The sequence below is a fragment of the Sinocyclocheilus rhinocerous genome, unplaced genomic scaffold, assembly GCF_001515625.1.
Source record: "Sinocyclocheilus rhinocerous isolate Xijiao unplaced genomic scaffold, SAMN03320098_v1.1 scaffold1360, whole genome shotgun sequence".
NCBI lineage: Eukaryota > Metazoa > Chordata > Actinopteri > Cypriniformes > Cyprinidae > Sinocyclocheilus > Sinocyclocheilus rhinocerous.
Genome location: NW_015666180.1, coordinates 28,625 through 44,823, shown reverse-complemented (window position 1 = coordinate 44,823; position 16,199 = coordinate 28,625). Strand labels below are relative to the sequence as shown.

The 16,199-nt window shown below is 40.6% G+C and overlaps 2 protein-coding genes across 5 annotated transcripts in view; both read left to right on the top strand.

The window, feature by feature from the left end:
• The window catches only part of LOC107732039 (DNA polymerase epsilon subunit 2-like), a 13,106-nt gene extending 729 nt beyond the window's left edge, over nucleotides 1–12,377 (top strand). Inside the window, exons 3-18 of the mRNA XM_016543275.1 lie at nucleotides 5,340–5,415; nucleotides 5,494–5,571; nucleotides 5,752–5,845; nucleotides 6,467–6,541; nucleotides 6,631–6,714; nucleotides 7,935–7,991; nucleotides 8,075–8,123; nucleotides 8,222–8,294; nucleotides 8,382–8,554; nucleotides 9,194–9,283; nucleotides 9,371–9,425; nucleotides 9,551–9,610; nucleotides 9,957–10,197; nucleotides 11,714–11,890; nucleotides 12,042–12,109; nucleotides 12,200–12,377. Of these exons, the coding sequence (XP_016398761.1) occupies nucleotides 5,340–5,415; nucleotides 5,494–5,571; nucleotides 5,752–5,845; nucleotides 6,467–6,541; nucleotides 6,631–6,714; nucleotides 7,935–7,991; nucleotides 8,075–8,123; nucleotides 8,222–8,294; nucleotides 8,382–8,554; nucleotides 9,194–9,283; nucleotides 9,371–9,425; nucleotides 9,551–9,610; nucleotides 9,957–10,197; nucleotides 11,714–11,890; nucleotides 12,042–12,109; nucleotides 12,200–12,218 (1,469 nt within the window). The 3' untranslated portion in view covers nucleotides 12,219–12,377. The remainder of the gene's footprint in view (nucleotides 1–5,339; nucleotides 5,416–5,493; nucleotides 5,572–5,751; nucleotides 5,846–6,466; nucleotides 6,542–6,630; nucleotides 6,715–7,934; nucleotides 7,992–8,074; nucleotides 8,124–8,221; nucleotides 8,295–8,381; nucleotides 8,555–9,193; nucleotides 9,284–9,370; nucleotides 9,426–9,550; nucleotides 9,611–9,956; nucleotides 10,198–11,713; nucleotides 11,891–12,041; nucleotides 12,110–12,199) is intronic.
• Nucleotides 12,378–12,902: 525 nt separating this feature from the next.
• LOC107732035 (von Willebrand factor A domain-containing protein 5A-like) overlaps nucleotides 12,903–16,199 on the top strand; it is a 16,121-nt gene continuing 12,824 nt past the window's right edge. For 3 of the 4 annotated variants that reach the window (XM_016543271.1, XM_016543270.1, XM_016543268.1), the window contains exons 1-5: nucleotides 12,903–13,022; nucleotides 14,603–14,654; nucleotides 14,763–14,965; nucleotides 15,040–15,262; nucleotides 15,936–16,096. In XM_016543271.1, the coding sequence (XP_016398757.1) occupies nucleotides 14,612–14,654; nucleotides 14,763–14,965; nucleotides 15,040–15,262; nucleotides 15,936–16,096 (630 nt within the window). In that variant the 5' untranslated portion in view covers nucleotides 12,903–13,022; nucleotides 14,603–14,611. The remainder of the gene's footprint in view (nucleotides 13,023–14,602; nucleotides 14,655–14,762; nucleotides 14,966–15,039; nucleotides 15,263–15,935; nucleotides 16,097–16,199) is intronic. The other variant, XM_016543269.1, reaches the window with a different exon arrangement.

The window sequence follows — 16,199 nt, the reverse complement described above, 5'->3', positions numbered from 1 at the left end:
GGTATAATGAAGATGATTGTTATTGTTTCTGGAGCCCTGCGCGGGTCTGTTTCCTTAAAGGGGTCATGACATGTTTTTTTTAATTATTTTAATGTACCTTGAGGTTTACTTATAATGTTAATAAAGTTTTTTGCACAAAAAAAACAAATAAATATGTGGAAAAATGACCCTCATTCTGACCCTCTGTCTAAAATGACCTGTTTTAAGGGGCGTGTCCTTTAAGGCTTCTCAGTAATCGGCCGCTGTTGTGATTGGCTAACATCATTTCATAGGAAACAGTATCAACGCCCCTCACTATGGACCTCTTTCACGTGTGTGTGTTTCTCAGCAGCGGAAGTCGTCATAGTTGGGTTAACTTGAAGAGCAGTGAATGGGAGAGTAACACAAATATATTTCTTGCTTTCCCATTTGCTCCGATAGCAAAAGAAAAACTCCACGATAGTGTTTTCATGACTCTCAATAAAAGGAAAAAATTGAGAGAGACTGATAGCGGCTGTGAGTTTACCGTCCCTCCCAGAGACGCTGCATCAGCGTTAACTGTTTTTTTTGTAATTTGATGCAAAGGTGATATAATACAAAGAATAGTGTTATAAATGTACATTAAAAAAAAAAAATACAAATATGAAAATCTTTCGAGGATTTACGATACTGATGACCGTTAAACGCGTCATCACAGTCTTGTGAAAAGCGTCCATTGCATGTTTTGAGTGTTTTGACAACAAAATAAAAAATAAAACCGTAATTTTCCTGACAAAGCATTATGAAATCATGTACTTATGGTTTGTGATGCAGCTGCAGTCAGATCTAGCACCGCTTCATCTTTCAACACATGTTTCTTTGTGACTCTCCATGACACTGTGCCTCGATTACAAAACAAAATCCTCCGGCACGATCCGGGACGCCATTAAAATAAACTGTCCACTTGTTCCTTACTCTGGGCTCCTTCTGATATCTGTACAAAGACTGCATTTGTCCTGACGACAGACTCGTGCGCTGGACTGTGTCAGAAAGAGAACCGCATCTGTTTACTGTATCCAGTGTAGACAAGATAGCGCAGTGATTGTAGTTTCTATTTGCTTTTGACGCGACGCTCGCATTCAGCTGATCAAGCCGTTAGCGACTGAACGCCAGTGGGCGGGGCCTATGTCGACGTGTCACTCTGGGGGCGGAGTTTATGCAAATGTTTGTGCCCTGTGACATCACCTTGCACCTCAGATCCAAACGAGCCGCTTCTGGAGCTTGATTAAATAAATGCTTTGTTTATAATGAGGAGGACGTTTTAAGCTATGACACTTGCAGGATGTATTAATGGTACAAAGACCTTTTATACGCCAAAAGATCAAGGGAAATATGATTTCTCATGTCATGACCCCTTTAAATCCGCACCTGCCCGCTCCCGTGGACTTTCTCTCAGAGCTTGTGAAAAATGTACAGAAATACTCAGACTAAATATTTGTTCAAGTTAACATCCAGAATAACAGGCTTTAAACATGATTGCGTTTAAATAAGGTGAAGTGATGCTAAACCAAAGCACCACACGTGACAAAAACATTGGGTATTTTTTTTATTAGCGTTATAAAACATTAACCGTTAAAACAAAACCACAACTAGTGGCACCTCAGGTTTTAAACGTACTGCATGATACACATGCACCAAACGATTAACTAAACAAACTGTTTAAGTAAATAAGCCAAAGCACAATATGAAATGACTAACTTATTAAATAAACACATAGAACTTAGAAAATGGGCTAGGTATAATTTAAACACATTAAATACAAAACGAAATAAAATAAATTCAATGCCTCAAAAAATCTCACAGATTACACATTCACAATAGCTTGCTTAACAGGCTATTGCAAAAAAGAAAATAAGTAATACTAAAAAAAAATAACGTAGCCTACTTAACAAACAAATGAATGTGATCACTGGGCCTCGCATTCCTTATGAAGGAAAAGTATATTGCTGACTGACTGCGGTCCCAGACTTGTGCGTCTCTCCTCCAAAGAAACACCGAGTGTCTGACGGTGCACTAGATGAGTGCTCAAAATAAAACCTGCACATTTTGAGAGGACAGGATAGCGCTCTGTTGAACCTCCACACTGAAGCACATTCTCTGGATCTGGTTTGTCTGCGAGTCGGCTGCCAAGATATTCTGCTATTTCAGCGGCGATGGGCTTTGGTTCTGAATAGAGATGTAACGGTAACTGTTGATGTCACTCTGGAGCCCTGTGCTGGATGGTATTTATTGATCCTCAGTTGTTCAAATCGCGGTAATCAAATACGGTTATAGTGATAATTAAAATATGAAACGATAATACTATCCGTGAGGTATTTTATCATGATTTATCATCAAACCGGTAATCGTTACATCCCTAGTTCTGAAATCTGTGAATCGGTCGAAGCAGCTTTGCTTTTTGGCTGGAGGTGGTTTATCTTGTGCTGTGGCCAGGACCTGCGTAAAACTTCATCTTTTGGATAATTTCTTTTGCACCTTTGAATTGGATTGTAAAAAAAAAAAAAAAAAAAGGCATTAATTCCTAGGCTATTAAAATGAGTTTGTTTGTCCTAAACTCTTATTCAATTACTTTTTAAAGATTTTTATTCATTGTCATTTATTTCTTTATATTTCTTGACTTTATTAAACTTATTCTAATTTGTAAATGCAGTGCATGTATTTCATTTCTTATTTTCAAAGCACATTGCTTGTTTTCTTAGGAAGTCTAATGCGAATAATCTATTATTCGTATACAAGGTCTGTTCTTTTCACAAATACAATTAAACTATAATTTTGCTTTAGAATGTCTACAAACAAATTAAATAACATAATATTCAAAACAATATAGCCTATTTTAACTAGGGGTGCTCCGATCAGGGTTTTTGAGGCCGATCACCGATACCCATCTTTTTAAAGCCTTCTTTTTATCATTTATAACTATTTATAGTGATACTCCAATCAGGATTTTTAGACATTTATTCAGGGCCTGAATTTCATTTCTGAAAATGTGGGTAATTAAAAAATACACACCACATACGCACTGCAAACGGAGTAATGTGAACTAGAGGTCTTCTCGGGTCCTAAAATCTGTACCCGAATCGACCCGAATCATTTCTACCCGAACCTGACGTGCATAAATTTATTTTTTTTAAAGAAAAACCCGACCCGAGACAGGCCCGATGAAATTAGACCCGAATCCGACACGACGCTTTCAGTTGTGACCAGTGGATTTGAAAAATAAACGTGATAGTTTGATAAAAATCGATAGCTTAATCATGGATTCGCTGTTGTCTGCAACCTGATCTCCGGCGAAAGGCTTCTGCAAACAAAAAAGAAAAGCCCTGCATGAACACGCAGCATGATGAAGCGAGTGGATTTTCCTGATGGATCTCATATCTATAAGATGATGTCTGTGTGCGAGGATTACGAATGTATGCTCCTTTTCTATGTGCGTTCCTCTCTTAACACGAAAGTGAATGAAGCCATGTGCGTATTTTGAGAGAGAAAGAGAGAGCGCGCGGTGATTCACTCACGCTGTTTGTGAAATTATGTCTCGCACAAGGTTATTTAATTAAAAAATATGAAGGTGAGTACCTCACCTAAAGCATTATAATGATTTCACCCGCGCTGGACAGAGTCTGAGACGGTGCCGCTGCATGTCGAGCCAAACCTCTCACAGCAGCGCCATCAGCTTGAGATCGGCCTTTTAGAGACCGCCGATCAATCATCCCAACGTGATTATCGGCCGATAGTGATCGGTAGCCGATCAATCAGAGCACCCCTAATTTTAACTATATTCATATTACACACCTCTGATCACGTCATCTCTTGCATCTGGGCACAACATCCGTAGCAATCGCATCTTGGGAGTCAGGAACGTTGCAGTTCTGTAGATCATGTGGAGGGGGTTTGCTGATGTGTCACTAGAGTCCATCAGTTCTTCGGAGAGCACAGGCTCGAAGGATGCTGCTTGACGGACCATGGACCAAGTGATGCGCTTGGAGAGGAGTTTTCGGACTCGAGGTCGTTAGTAGCCTCTTTAAATAACTTGAGAAACGCAACGACTGTTTTCAAACTGTTTTTATTTTGTCATACTGGTTATTGGCCATCAACAATGTGGAGATCTCCTCATGCTGTTGCATTAGTGAATCTAGCATCTCGTGATTTGAATTCCACCTGGTCTCGATGGATTGTTTGAGGGATGTCTTCGAGCTGTTCTGCAGTCCTGAATGTTTGAGATATTTTACCAGTTTTTTGCACTGGTCAACAGTTCAGACAGCTGGGGTGTCTGGGGCGAATGCGCTGGACAGGGTGACGTTCAGCCTGGTGTACTATATTAGCGCCGCGATCAGTCACAAACACAACACGGCCGACCAGCAGTGACGTGTCTATTCCAAAAGCAGAGTTTCTGGAACAGCATGTTTCTATTGTTCTCCTGTTTTTGACGCACTGTTTTCGAATGGAGCCGCAAACAATACTATTGAAACAAGAACAAAACCATCGTTTGTGTAATGACTGGTGCTGGATATGAATGAAGTTTTATGGTAATCCTCAGTCCTCAATGATGGGCTTTATCTCCATTGCCACAGACGACTGCAGGGCCTGTGCTTTCCCTCAATATGTCGAGACACTGGTTGGATCTCTCACATCAAATGTGCCATATTTAGCAGCTACATTAACAAAGTGCTGAACTATGTCAACAAAGCCTTTCCCGGCAGCAAAGTCATATGGTCTAATGTCTTTACAGCAAAGTGCGACACATTGTTCTGTAGTTTCTTGTTTAACGTGAGCATGGGGGAATGAGAGTTTGCTTTGACCGTAGAGAACTGTGCAGGTATGTCTCCTCAGGGCAGAGGTGCCAGATTTATGTCGGTTGTAAACGAACACTTTTGCACATTTATCAAATCTTACGAAGTTGAACTCTTTCCCATTTTTTTCCAGTGACAGTTGAGAATGGTTTTTTAGATGTCTGACTTGCCTTGCTTTGCTTTTGTCAAGTAAACAGCTGCTTTAATTTTCTTAACTTCATGTGTTGACTCATTTCTATTACACGCCAAATCCCACATTCCCTGCGGGTCTCCCGCGAAATGTTCTGACCGCCCGCAGCAAAGGTCAAACTCCCGCGGGAGCCCAAACCCAGTGCAGCCCTCTAATTGTTAGGATGATTGTTGGTGGTGGTTGTTTTGATGATGATGATAAAGATGACGATGATGATGAAGATGAAGATGGTGGTGGTGATGATGACGACTGTGACGAAGATGATGATGAAGATGGTGATGAAGATGTGATGATGATGATGATGAAGATAATGATGGTGATGGTGATGATGTTCTGTGTCTCAGTGGGGTCCAGTATGGTGGAGCTGTCGGTGGTGGAGGCGGCGGTCCAGGACTGCAGTCAGGCGTGTGATGAAACCATGTGAGAATCTCATTAACATCTGAACTGACACACACTGTTTGTGCTTCTGTCTCTGACATTCACCTTCTTTACTCACAGCGACAATGTTTTCAACATCATTGGAGCCTTTGACGTGCCTCGATTCATCTTCAGCACAGAAAGAAAGAAATTCGTCCCGTAAGAAATAATTCGATAGTCAATAATAATCTAGTGCATGTGATTTATGTTGGAGTGAAAACATTATGATGAAAAGCACTGATGTATGCGTTGTGTCTCGTCTGCTGTGTTTGTGTGAACTTGAAGATGTTGTCCATCTGCAGGAATATGAAGTGTTGATCAGTGTTTATTCTCTCTCAGCATCAGCATGACGAATCATCCGGTCCCTAAACTCTGCGGTCAGTCCAGAGATAAAGCCGAGCTCTTCAGAGAGAGATACACTATCTTGCAGCAGGCCAGTTATTTCCTTCCTAAATCATAGCATGTGTACATGTGAATGCTTGTGACAGGTGTTAACATCTGTCTCTGATTAACACCTTTATCTGATCTGACATGCATTCTGAGTAAGTTGAGCATAACATGGACTTTAGTAAGTTTAACCTCAGTGTCTTAAAGATTACCTAGTTATATGGGCAAACTACCTTGTGAAATATTATTATATTACATTTAGTGTTGTCAAAATGCTTTGTTGTCAGTTTGCTTAAAAGAAAACAGTGTGTTTGAATGTTTTTCCCGCCATTTACATGTGGCTGGGTGATTTTTTTTTTATATTAACATTTTTTAAAAATACAAACCCTCTCATAAAGCGAAAATTTGCAGCAGAACAGCTTTACAAACAATTTACACAAAATAATTCTGCTAATGTTTGATGAATGAGGCCCATTGCACAGTAGCTCAACAGAAATTCACAATCTTTATAATATCTTAATGCATCATGGTCACACTGGGCAGTTTAGATGACAAGGCTTTTCATGCAGTGACTGATAGTTTGCAGTGATTAAAATCATAGTCCTGAAATGCATGTTAATAGCAGGTGTAAACGGTTTATCATTATTTAATCGTTATTCGTTTACAGAGAACACACAGGCATGAACTCTTCACTCCTCCTGTTATTGGTTCAGCTCCAGACGAAGGGAGGAACAAATTCCAGGTGAAAATGCACAAAGCTCACTGTGGAGACGGTTAAAGGGCAGGCAGACTATTTTCAGTCGGTGCTGATGATCTGTGACTGTTTTACAGCTGAAGACGGTGGAGGCTCTTCTGGGCAGCACAGCTAAAGTCGGAGAAGTGATTGTTCTCGGCATGATCACGCAGCTTAAAGAGGTATTCCTTCACTTTCCACATTCATGCTCCTTTCTGTTCAGCTGTCTGTGCTTGTGGGTTAGTCAAGGGCTCGTTGTGGGTTAGTCAAGGGGGTTTAGTCTATATTATTGACTTCAGTTAATGAATTCTGTTATGAGTTAAAGTTAACTAATGACGTCAAGGAGGCGTTTTAACAGAGCCGTAGCTTTACCTTTACTCTGTCCATAGAGCATTTGTCAACATCAGAGCACATATACATAATGAATTACATAGTCTCTTACTCACTTAATTTTAATATTAAAATTAATTGAGCCAATGATGACTCCGAAAGAAAACGTGTGCAGGATCCTGCTGTTGCTATAATATGAACACAACTTTCACATGCATCTGATTGACAGGTAAACCACACATTCATATGTCAGTGTTTCAGCATTAATTTTGTGGATATTTCAGAAAGTTTTCTTCATAAATTCAGTTTAATAGCAGTAAGTTAACTCTTTCCCCGCCAGTGTTTTTGAAAAAAGTTGCCAGCCACCACCAGCATTTTTGACGATTTTCGCTAAAATTTCATGGCCCCCAGAATATTTTGTTGTGTGAGTAAATGAACATGCAATACATCAAAATAATGAAGAGCGATGATCAAAGCAAAGATGCAGTAGATGGCTTCCATCAGCGCTCCCAAAGCGTGCAGTCCTTTACCACTTTCTCGATCGACATTTCGTTTTCATTTATATGCCGTTTATTGTTTATGATCACATTATTTTTCATATGCATAAATATGAGATCACTCGTTTCTGCGTCTTCCTCGCCTGTGTTTTTGATCGAGTGATTCTACACTCATTCAGGAGATGCGTAATAGTGCCCCGAGCGTATAACAGTGAAAACACAGAAACCCGGTAAATTCTGTGTCTGGAGAGGAAAGAGTTAGAGTTTATCATGTGCATGTGTAGTTTAAACACTTACATGATGTGCTTGCTCCGTCCACGCAATAAATGCACAGCCTTGAATGAGTGCAGTTTTCTAGTGTATTCACCTTAACTTCTCAACGTCAGTGGTGTGAGTCGTTTCAGATGCAGCCAAAATCATGACAACAGTGGGTTATATATAAATGTATTTTAATAGTTTGATTGTTAGGGACGGTTCAGTAGTGGCTGGACATCTGTAGTGTCTTTACTAAACTCTACAGTCTTGATTAAAGCATGAGTCTGTTGTGTCTGCTCATACTCACTCTGTACTTTCAGGGCAAGTTCTACCTGGAGGACCCCAGCGGCGCAGTGCAGCTCAACATGTCAAAGGCAATATCCTTCCTGTGTTTATCACGACACACTTGTGCTGCTGTCTTAGAGAAGGTTCTCCATTTGTTCTTTAACGCTCTTCATACCAGTTCCACAGCGGTCTTTACACCGAGTCCTGCTTCGTTCTGGCTGAAGGCGAGTCTCGTTCTCTCTGCTGTTCTGCTCTGCTGTTCTGCTCTTTCTATCCCTGGATCGTGGATCTCTGTAATTACATGATCTGTCTGTGTTCACAGGATGGTACGAGGATTCAGTGTTTCACGTCAACGCTTTTGGGTTCCCGCCCACAGAACCCTCTTCTTTCACCAGGTGTGCGTTAGCTTCTGTTGACTGTAGTATGGACGGTGTCGCTGGCATAGTTCTGCATCCACATGGAGTTTTCTTGTCTGTGTCCAGGGCTTATTACGGCAATATAAACTTCTTTGGCGGGCCGTCCAGCACTGCGGTCAAAGCATCGGCCAAACTGAAGCAGCTGGAGGAGGAGAACGAGGACGCCATGTTTGTGATCGTGTCAGACGTGTGGCTGGACCGTGTGGAGGTTCTGGAGAAGATCCAAACCATGTTCTCAGGTCCAGTGATTCTCTTGTTCTCGCGTGTTTTAGTTTGTGCTCCCAAATGTGAACAATCTCCCAAAACACACATGATATGATGAACATCACTTTTAATATAGTCACCCTGTGCTGCAAAATAAGCATTACATCATCCTGCTTTCTATTAGCATTGCTCAAATCATCATGAATAATAATAAATGATGTGAGCTGCGACGGTCACTCTGCTAAAGCAAATGTAAACTGAATCTGCAATCGTGTTTGGAATTTGACCGCAATATGTTAATATCTGCAGCCTTCAAACAGGTCCTTGTGCTCGTAGTCTGTGTGTTTTTCCTCATGTGTCTCATCACAGATCAGAGCGTGTGTTCGTCTCTCATCAACTATAATCAGTCTTTCCAGCAAAATGCAGAATAATGGCATGGAGAATAATTACATTTAAAGATTCTGTTATCAGATGTATTTATTTCTCTTCATAATATCAAGCTTACGGAGCTGCTTTCTTATTGGCTGCAAAACAAAAAACGCTGCTTCCATTTTAGAGCATCTCTAGAGATCATTAGAAACGAAACAGTGTGAGCTTTTCCTTGAATAATCACACCCATCATGCCTTCATGAATTAGTATGTGTGTGATTGACTGAAATGCTGAATGGTTTCAGGCTACTCTGCCATGCCGCCCACCTGCTTCATCTTCTGTGGGAACTTCTCTTCAGCTCCGTACGGCAGACACCAGCTCCGAACACTCAAAGGTTTGACGTCTCTGAAGAACTGCTGCTGTTGCACGATCATGTTTAAAGCTAAACTAATTGTTCTCGATGCAACAATGTTGTTTGCAGAGTCTTTTAAAGCACTTGCTGATCTCATTTGTGAGTATCCCAGCATTCACAACAGGTAAGACATTTGAATTGACTTGAAAGCTTCAGACAAAGATTTTTTTGTTGTGATGTCTCTTTCTGAATCACTGCTCGACACAGTGTCATGGACTTCACTGACTCCTCTGAAACGTGTTTTTGCAGCAGTCGTTTTGTGTTTGTTCCCGGACCAGAAGACCCCGGGCCCGGCACAGTTTTACCCAGGTATAACGTTAGGAGCAGCGTTTCAGTCAATGACGTACTAGAACCGTCTTCATTCACATGTCAATCATGCTCTGAATGACTGAATACTCTTTAAGTGTAAAGCTGTTTCTGCTGACGAGAGTGTGTGTGAGCTGTGCGATCTCCGGTGTGTGAGTGAGAGTGTGTGAGCTGTGCGATCTCCGGTGTGTGTGTGTGTGTGTGTGTGAGCTATGCGATCTCCGGTGTGTGTGTGTGTGTGTGTGTCAGTCAGTAAGCAGCGCATGTAATATAGAACGGTAATTAAAGGCTCTGATGCACACCAGTATTATATGTGTGTGTATTGCAGGATATACGGTCTGTACAGTAGAAAAACCATTACGCCTATGGAGAGTCCCCACTTTTCACAAAAACAAACCTGTGTGAGAGTGAGAGTGAGTGTGTTTGTGTTTGTGTGTGTGAGAAGAGTGAGCTCAATGTGTTCAGTGTGGGTTGTGTTCAGGATTCAGTACTGCAGTCAGGAGATGGTGGTGATTCGAGAAGATCTGGTCAATAAGATGTGCAGAAACTGTGTTCGACTCCCAAGCAGCAACCTGGACATTCCTTCTCACGTGAGCAAGAGCTTTATATATATATAGATGTTTGTGTGTGTGTGTGTGTGTGTGTGTGAGTGAGAGAGGTCAGACTTCTGAGATTATAGTCATGAGCTGTTTGTACAGCTGTTGCTATTGATTTCTTTTGAGTAAGCAGTTAGTTACTTTGGCCGTAATCAAGTAACTGGATCAATTTACAGTTTTTTTTTTAATAGTAAATACCGGTAATAAAAATAGCTTAAAGTAAATGATAACATGGCATACTTTGCATTTTAAATAATTATTTAACGATCCTTTAATAATACAACTACAATACCAATGTCATAATAATGACTGGATCATAGAGGGCCAATCCCATTTCTACCCCTCCGTTTGGTGCGTTCACGTGAAGGGCTGGGTCTCGGTTCTCTTTTGGTTGGAGGGCAGGGGCCAGATAGCCCTTCAAATGAAGATTAGTCGGGACCACACTTTCAAACTATTATCAGCATAAACCGGTTACATTCAATCATGTGTTCATATTTACGGTCATGTTATTTAAAGAAATGTTTGCAAAAAATCACTAAAGTTTGCTAACATTGCTAACGTCATATCATTACAGACTGCACGATAGTGCCACAATATATTTGCGTGTCTGATCAGGGCGATAACCACTGTAGACATTGAGAGAGCTAGTCCCCCAATAATTAGAAATCGCTAAACCATTTTCTCAAATATTGCCAATTCAAGAGAGAGATGAAAGTTGTGTGTATATGCGTGTCTGTGCGTCTCTCTTTACAATGAGTGAGTTCACTTCAAAAACAGCATTGCTGGAAAATATGATGATGAGTATTTAAACGGTTAAGTAAGTCGCGGGGCAGCATTGACCAGGAGCTAGACGACGTATGATGACGTGTGACAGTATAGTAGTGGTGTCCCAGTTCTTAGGGGAATATTTTGACCTCTACACCTTCACACTCTGTTTCAAGGGACAAGGTGAAGGGGAGTAAAATAGAATTGGGATTGGGCCAAAGTATAAATAAGCATAACGCATAAGAAATGTTTTGCTATTATTAAACTACAATGGAACAGCAGACATGTTTTATACTGCAAATAAACAACAAAAATGATTATAAATAGTCATTATGGGGATATTAGGGTGATAGTTGTTAGACTTTGCATATCAATATACAAATCAAATTCTTATATATTTTTGAGCTTTGTTATTCAAAATGTCATATCACTCAGTCTTTAATATTTTACTGTTTCCCTATGATAGAAAAGCTACAGCGACTGTAATTTCTTGAACATCGAACACATGAACAAAAATCTGCAAAATATTTCTAACTTGTCATATAAAGACGTGTATCTGTGGAAAATACTGATGATTCATGTGCATCTGACAGTGATACTGATCATAAATGTCTGCTTTCTGCTAAATGAAGTGCTCAGGTTTGTCATTTCATCAGTTCCTTAAGTGCTTTCTACAGATCGCTGGTCTCTGAATTGCTTGCTGATATACAGTAAGTGTTTGGTTAATTTTGCGTTTGTTCAACAGTTTGTGAAAACCATCTTGTCACAAGGTCATGTGACGCCGCTGCCGCTCTACGTGTGTCCGGTGCACTGGCCGTATGATTACGCTTTACGCGTTTATCCCGTTCCTGACGTCATCGTCTTCGCCGACAAATACGACCCGTTCAACGTATGCAACACCGACTGCCTGTGCATCAACCCGGTACACTTGCACCATATTCATGTGAACATGAAATATATATATATATATATATATATGTGTGTGTGTGTGTGTGTGTGTGTGTGTGTTATGGCTGGACTGATGGAATCTGATCGTTCTGTGAGTTTGATCTGTTGCTGTCTTACGCTTTCAGGGCTCTTTCCCAAGAAGTGGCTTCTCCTTCAAGGTTTACTATCCGTCCAACAGAACAGTGGAGGACAGGTATGATTATTAATAATGCTTCAACATTTACACATTTAAAGACACTGCTTTGAGAATCATCTCTTATATTTCTCATTCTTACCTTTACAGCAAATTGCAAGGGCTTTAAACGAGTGGAACGCCGTGTGCTTCATGTTTTTAATGTTTATTTCTATTGCACTCTTTAAAATGTAGATTCCTCTTTAGATTCTGTTACAGTAGTTTCATACAGCAATGTTTGATTTGTGTTGATGCACTTTTAAAGTAAAATAAATATGGATAAAATGTGGTTGTTGTGGGATTCATTATATCATTATGATATATCTGTTCATATGTGAATCTTAGTTTGTTCAAAACCATATATACAATATCTAGTATAGATGAAAAGTCTTTGGAGCTGCTGAATGCATTTTTCAATGTGAATATTTGGATCGAAACAAGTGGAATCTGCCTGATGTTAATTTAATGAAATTTGACAGATATATTTACATTAGGGAGGTTAAAATTATTATTATTAATATTACACTAACAGTACAGGTCAATATCTCGCTATATTGTAAATTGCTTGTTTTTCTGGTGTTCATGACAAATAGTCACACTAATCATTCTTATCAGATATATTGATGACCAAAACAATGGCGTTATCCTCATAAAAGCAGAAATGCTAGCCATGGGGCAATTGTTTACAATGTAATCATATCTGCTGGATAAGTTTGCCATGTTAAGAGAGTTTAAAGGTTAATTATCACGTGCTGTGGGCGGTCCAGAGAAGGTCATAGCCTACTTAATATTCATGAGCCACATCTTTAAATACTGCGGCGATTTCTCCGTTTTCTGGACTCCACACCAACTCTTCTTCTTGATATTCTTCAGCCAGAAAGTCATCTTCATCTGATTTACTGAGTCGCTGAATCACCGAGGGTTTTTAAAAGCAGTAAGTCTTGTTTTCGGTTTACTTTCACTTTGTAAACGAGCAAAGAAGATCATCGAAATGATTTCATCGCTTTCCGTTTCTAGTGAATGTTTTTTGTCAGTTTGGCCAAAAACAGAAGACTCGTGTTCTAGTAGTCGCGTGTTTAAAGCAGGGCTGGACACTATGTAAACGGTATTATTATCATGTCATTTGCTACAGGCTACAGTGAAGAACGGAACGTTCCGATTAGCTTTTTTAAAAAGTTGTTAAACAGTGTTTAGCACAAACCGTGGGTGAAAATATGTGACTTGTTAGACATTGAGAAATGACCAATGATGGAAACCCGTTTAGCAGGAAAGTCTTTAATCCTAGCAGACCAATAGTTTGGTGTTTTAAGAACAACAGTCTACGATTATGACTACGAACACAAAGTATGGCAATAAGAAGAAGAGTGGGCGAAACAAATTAGCTCAAGATCCTCCATCAAATCATCGGCGACAGAAGTGGAAAGTTCTGCTAACAATCAGCAAATGAAAGAATACAGACGCAGATCATTTCCAACATGACAAATACACGAGCAGCGATGATCTGCTAACAGCACAGGCACAAAACGGGTTCATACATGCTTTTTGGGCGTTAAATGTCGCAAATGCCAGTAAACTAGTTTCCACAGACCATAACCTTTAAATACCCTCCTCCCGGAAATGTTGCTTCTGGAAGGAAACCTCATACAAATGCATATGCAATAGGATCAGCCACAGAAATAAGTGTCCATCGCTAATGTTTAACTGCGTGTCTTTAGTAAATCCTGACACTAGTGTTTCTGGTTGGTGTTTTAACGCCAGAAGAGGGTTGCTGGTGCTGTTTGTAAATCTGGCTTAAAGTCCACGTGAAACTGTTCTAGTATTGTGAAGTGTTTCCGACTGAAACAGAGTATTTCGATGTTCAGGTCAGAAGTTCTAGAAGCTGATAATTCATGCACAGCTAAGGTCTGAAGAGACTGATGTGAAATCAGACAGAAGAGAAGCCAGTCAGTTGAGTTTGTGGCAAAACAGTGCTTGGATGTTGTCTTTCACTGCATATGATAATTCATACTCAGAAACTAGAACTGAAATCAGCAAAACTGTCTATTCAGTACAAGATGAAGATTAGTTAAAACATTTCAAAATGCACCTGCAGGAAATTGTATTTTGTAATTGAAGATTTCTTAAAACACTGTGTACAACTCCATGTAAAAAATAATTGGAGAATGTGCAAAGGATTGTGGGTGATTGAAGCACATGAAGGATTCAGCTGCTGTATTCTTCAGAACGGTCGAATGAAGGACGCCATACGAAGACTGGGCAGTTTCTTACACTGTAGACTATTCAAACGTTATATGAATATATTCTAGGAAGAAGGAAGCTGTCTTAAAAGGTGGTGGTAAAATACCTTAATAAAGATGTATTTCCCTGATGATCCCATTATTTTGTCCAACGCTTCTATGTAAGTTTACAGCAGCTGTTTATTTTTGAGCAGATTGTGTAGTCATGACAGATTATGTCTAAATAGACACAAGTTATGAAATATAATGTGCAGCAAACACTGATTTGTTGTCTCAGAGCATCATCATGGTGAACTGCTGTGGTCTCGTGACTGAAAAAAACGAACCAGGTATAAACATCTCTTCCTTTTAATCAAAGCTTTAACAGTTTGTTTCATATTGTGTCTGTCTCTTTGTAATTCCACAGAAGTCATGATTTTCTTCTGTTTCTCTCTCAGTTCCTCTGAAGAGCATCTCGGTGGAGCTGCAGGTTCAGGATCACGTGGCGTCTGTCCGCTCCTGTCTGCAGTATGTGAATGAGGAGCAGCGTCCGCTGGAGGCCGTGTTCGTCTTCCCGCTGCCCGCCGACGCCGCCGTCTGCCACTTCAGCGCCAGGATCGGAGAGCAGGAGATCAGGGCCGAGCTGCAGGACCGACAGAGCGTGAGTCTGCATCTTTCTCTGATGTGTCTGATTGTGTTGGAGTGTGTGGATACGGATGAGTTTGTCTCTCGCAGGCGCGGGATCAGTATGATGATGCTGTGAGCTCGGGGCAGCAGGCGTTTCTGCTGGAAGAGAGCGAGGAGAGTTCAGATGTGTTCAGACTGAGTGTGGGCTGTTTGTCTCCGGGTCAGAACGCCTCCATCAGCATCGTCTACATCATCGAGCTCAGCATCCAGGCCGATCACGCGCTGCGCTTCTGTCTGCCGGCTGTACTCAACCCACGATACACACCAGCAGGTGATCCTTACTGATCTCAGGAGCAACATGAGATGATGATGAAGACCTCAAGATCATAATCATATACAGACCGCGACCGTCCACATCTGTAGCTTAGTTACAGAAGTATTCTCTAATATGCTGCTTTGCTGCTCAAGAAACATTTCTGATTATTATCATCAATGTTGAAAACATTTTGTTCACATTCAGACGATTAAAAAAAAACTTTGATTCATAAAGGATGGATCAAATTGATCAAAAGTGACAGCAAAAACATTTATATTTTAGATAAATTATGTTCTTTTGAGCTTTCTATTAAACAAATAATCCTGAAAAACTGTCACAGCTTGCACAAAAACATCAAATCTTAATTATTCCTAGCTTTTGATAGTTAGTGTAAGGTTCAGAGAGTGTGTGGCATCATCTGCACGGCAGAATGAGTGCTTGATCATGTAGTAGAACTGCAGAAATCTAATGCATTTTAAAGGGGTTTTACATTAGGAATGTGTGTAGTTCAGAGGTTTCATGATCAGCAGTCGAAACAGCTTTTTATAACAAGTGGGAGCAGCAATTCTCAACCAATCGGCTGCGGCCTAAATCAGCCTGATGCACAGGTCACTTCCGGTCAGAAATGAAGGCTCTAGATTGATCCGGAGTTATAAAGTGTCTCTGTTTGTCTGTGTGGTTCTCTCAGCTTCAGCGGCTGGAGTTCCAGAAGTTTCCTCCGCATCTGTTATTCCTTACACTCTGTCTCTGAGTGTTGAAGTGAGATCTTCAGACTGCATCTCCAGACTCGAGTCCAGCTGCGCTCTGGATCCTCTGGAGTTCCTCGACGCGCAGCACACTCACGCCACGGTACTGTGTGTGTGTGTGTGTGAGAGTGTGTGTTTTCTCGTTCTGTGTGTGTGTGTGTGTGTGTGTGTGTGTGTGTGTGAGTGTGAGAGTTGGCTTTGCTGTG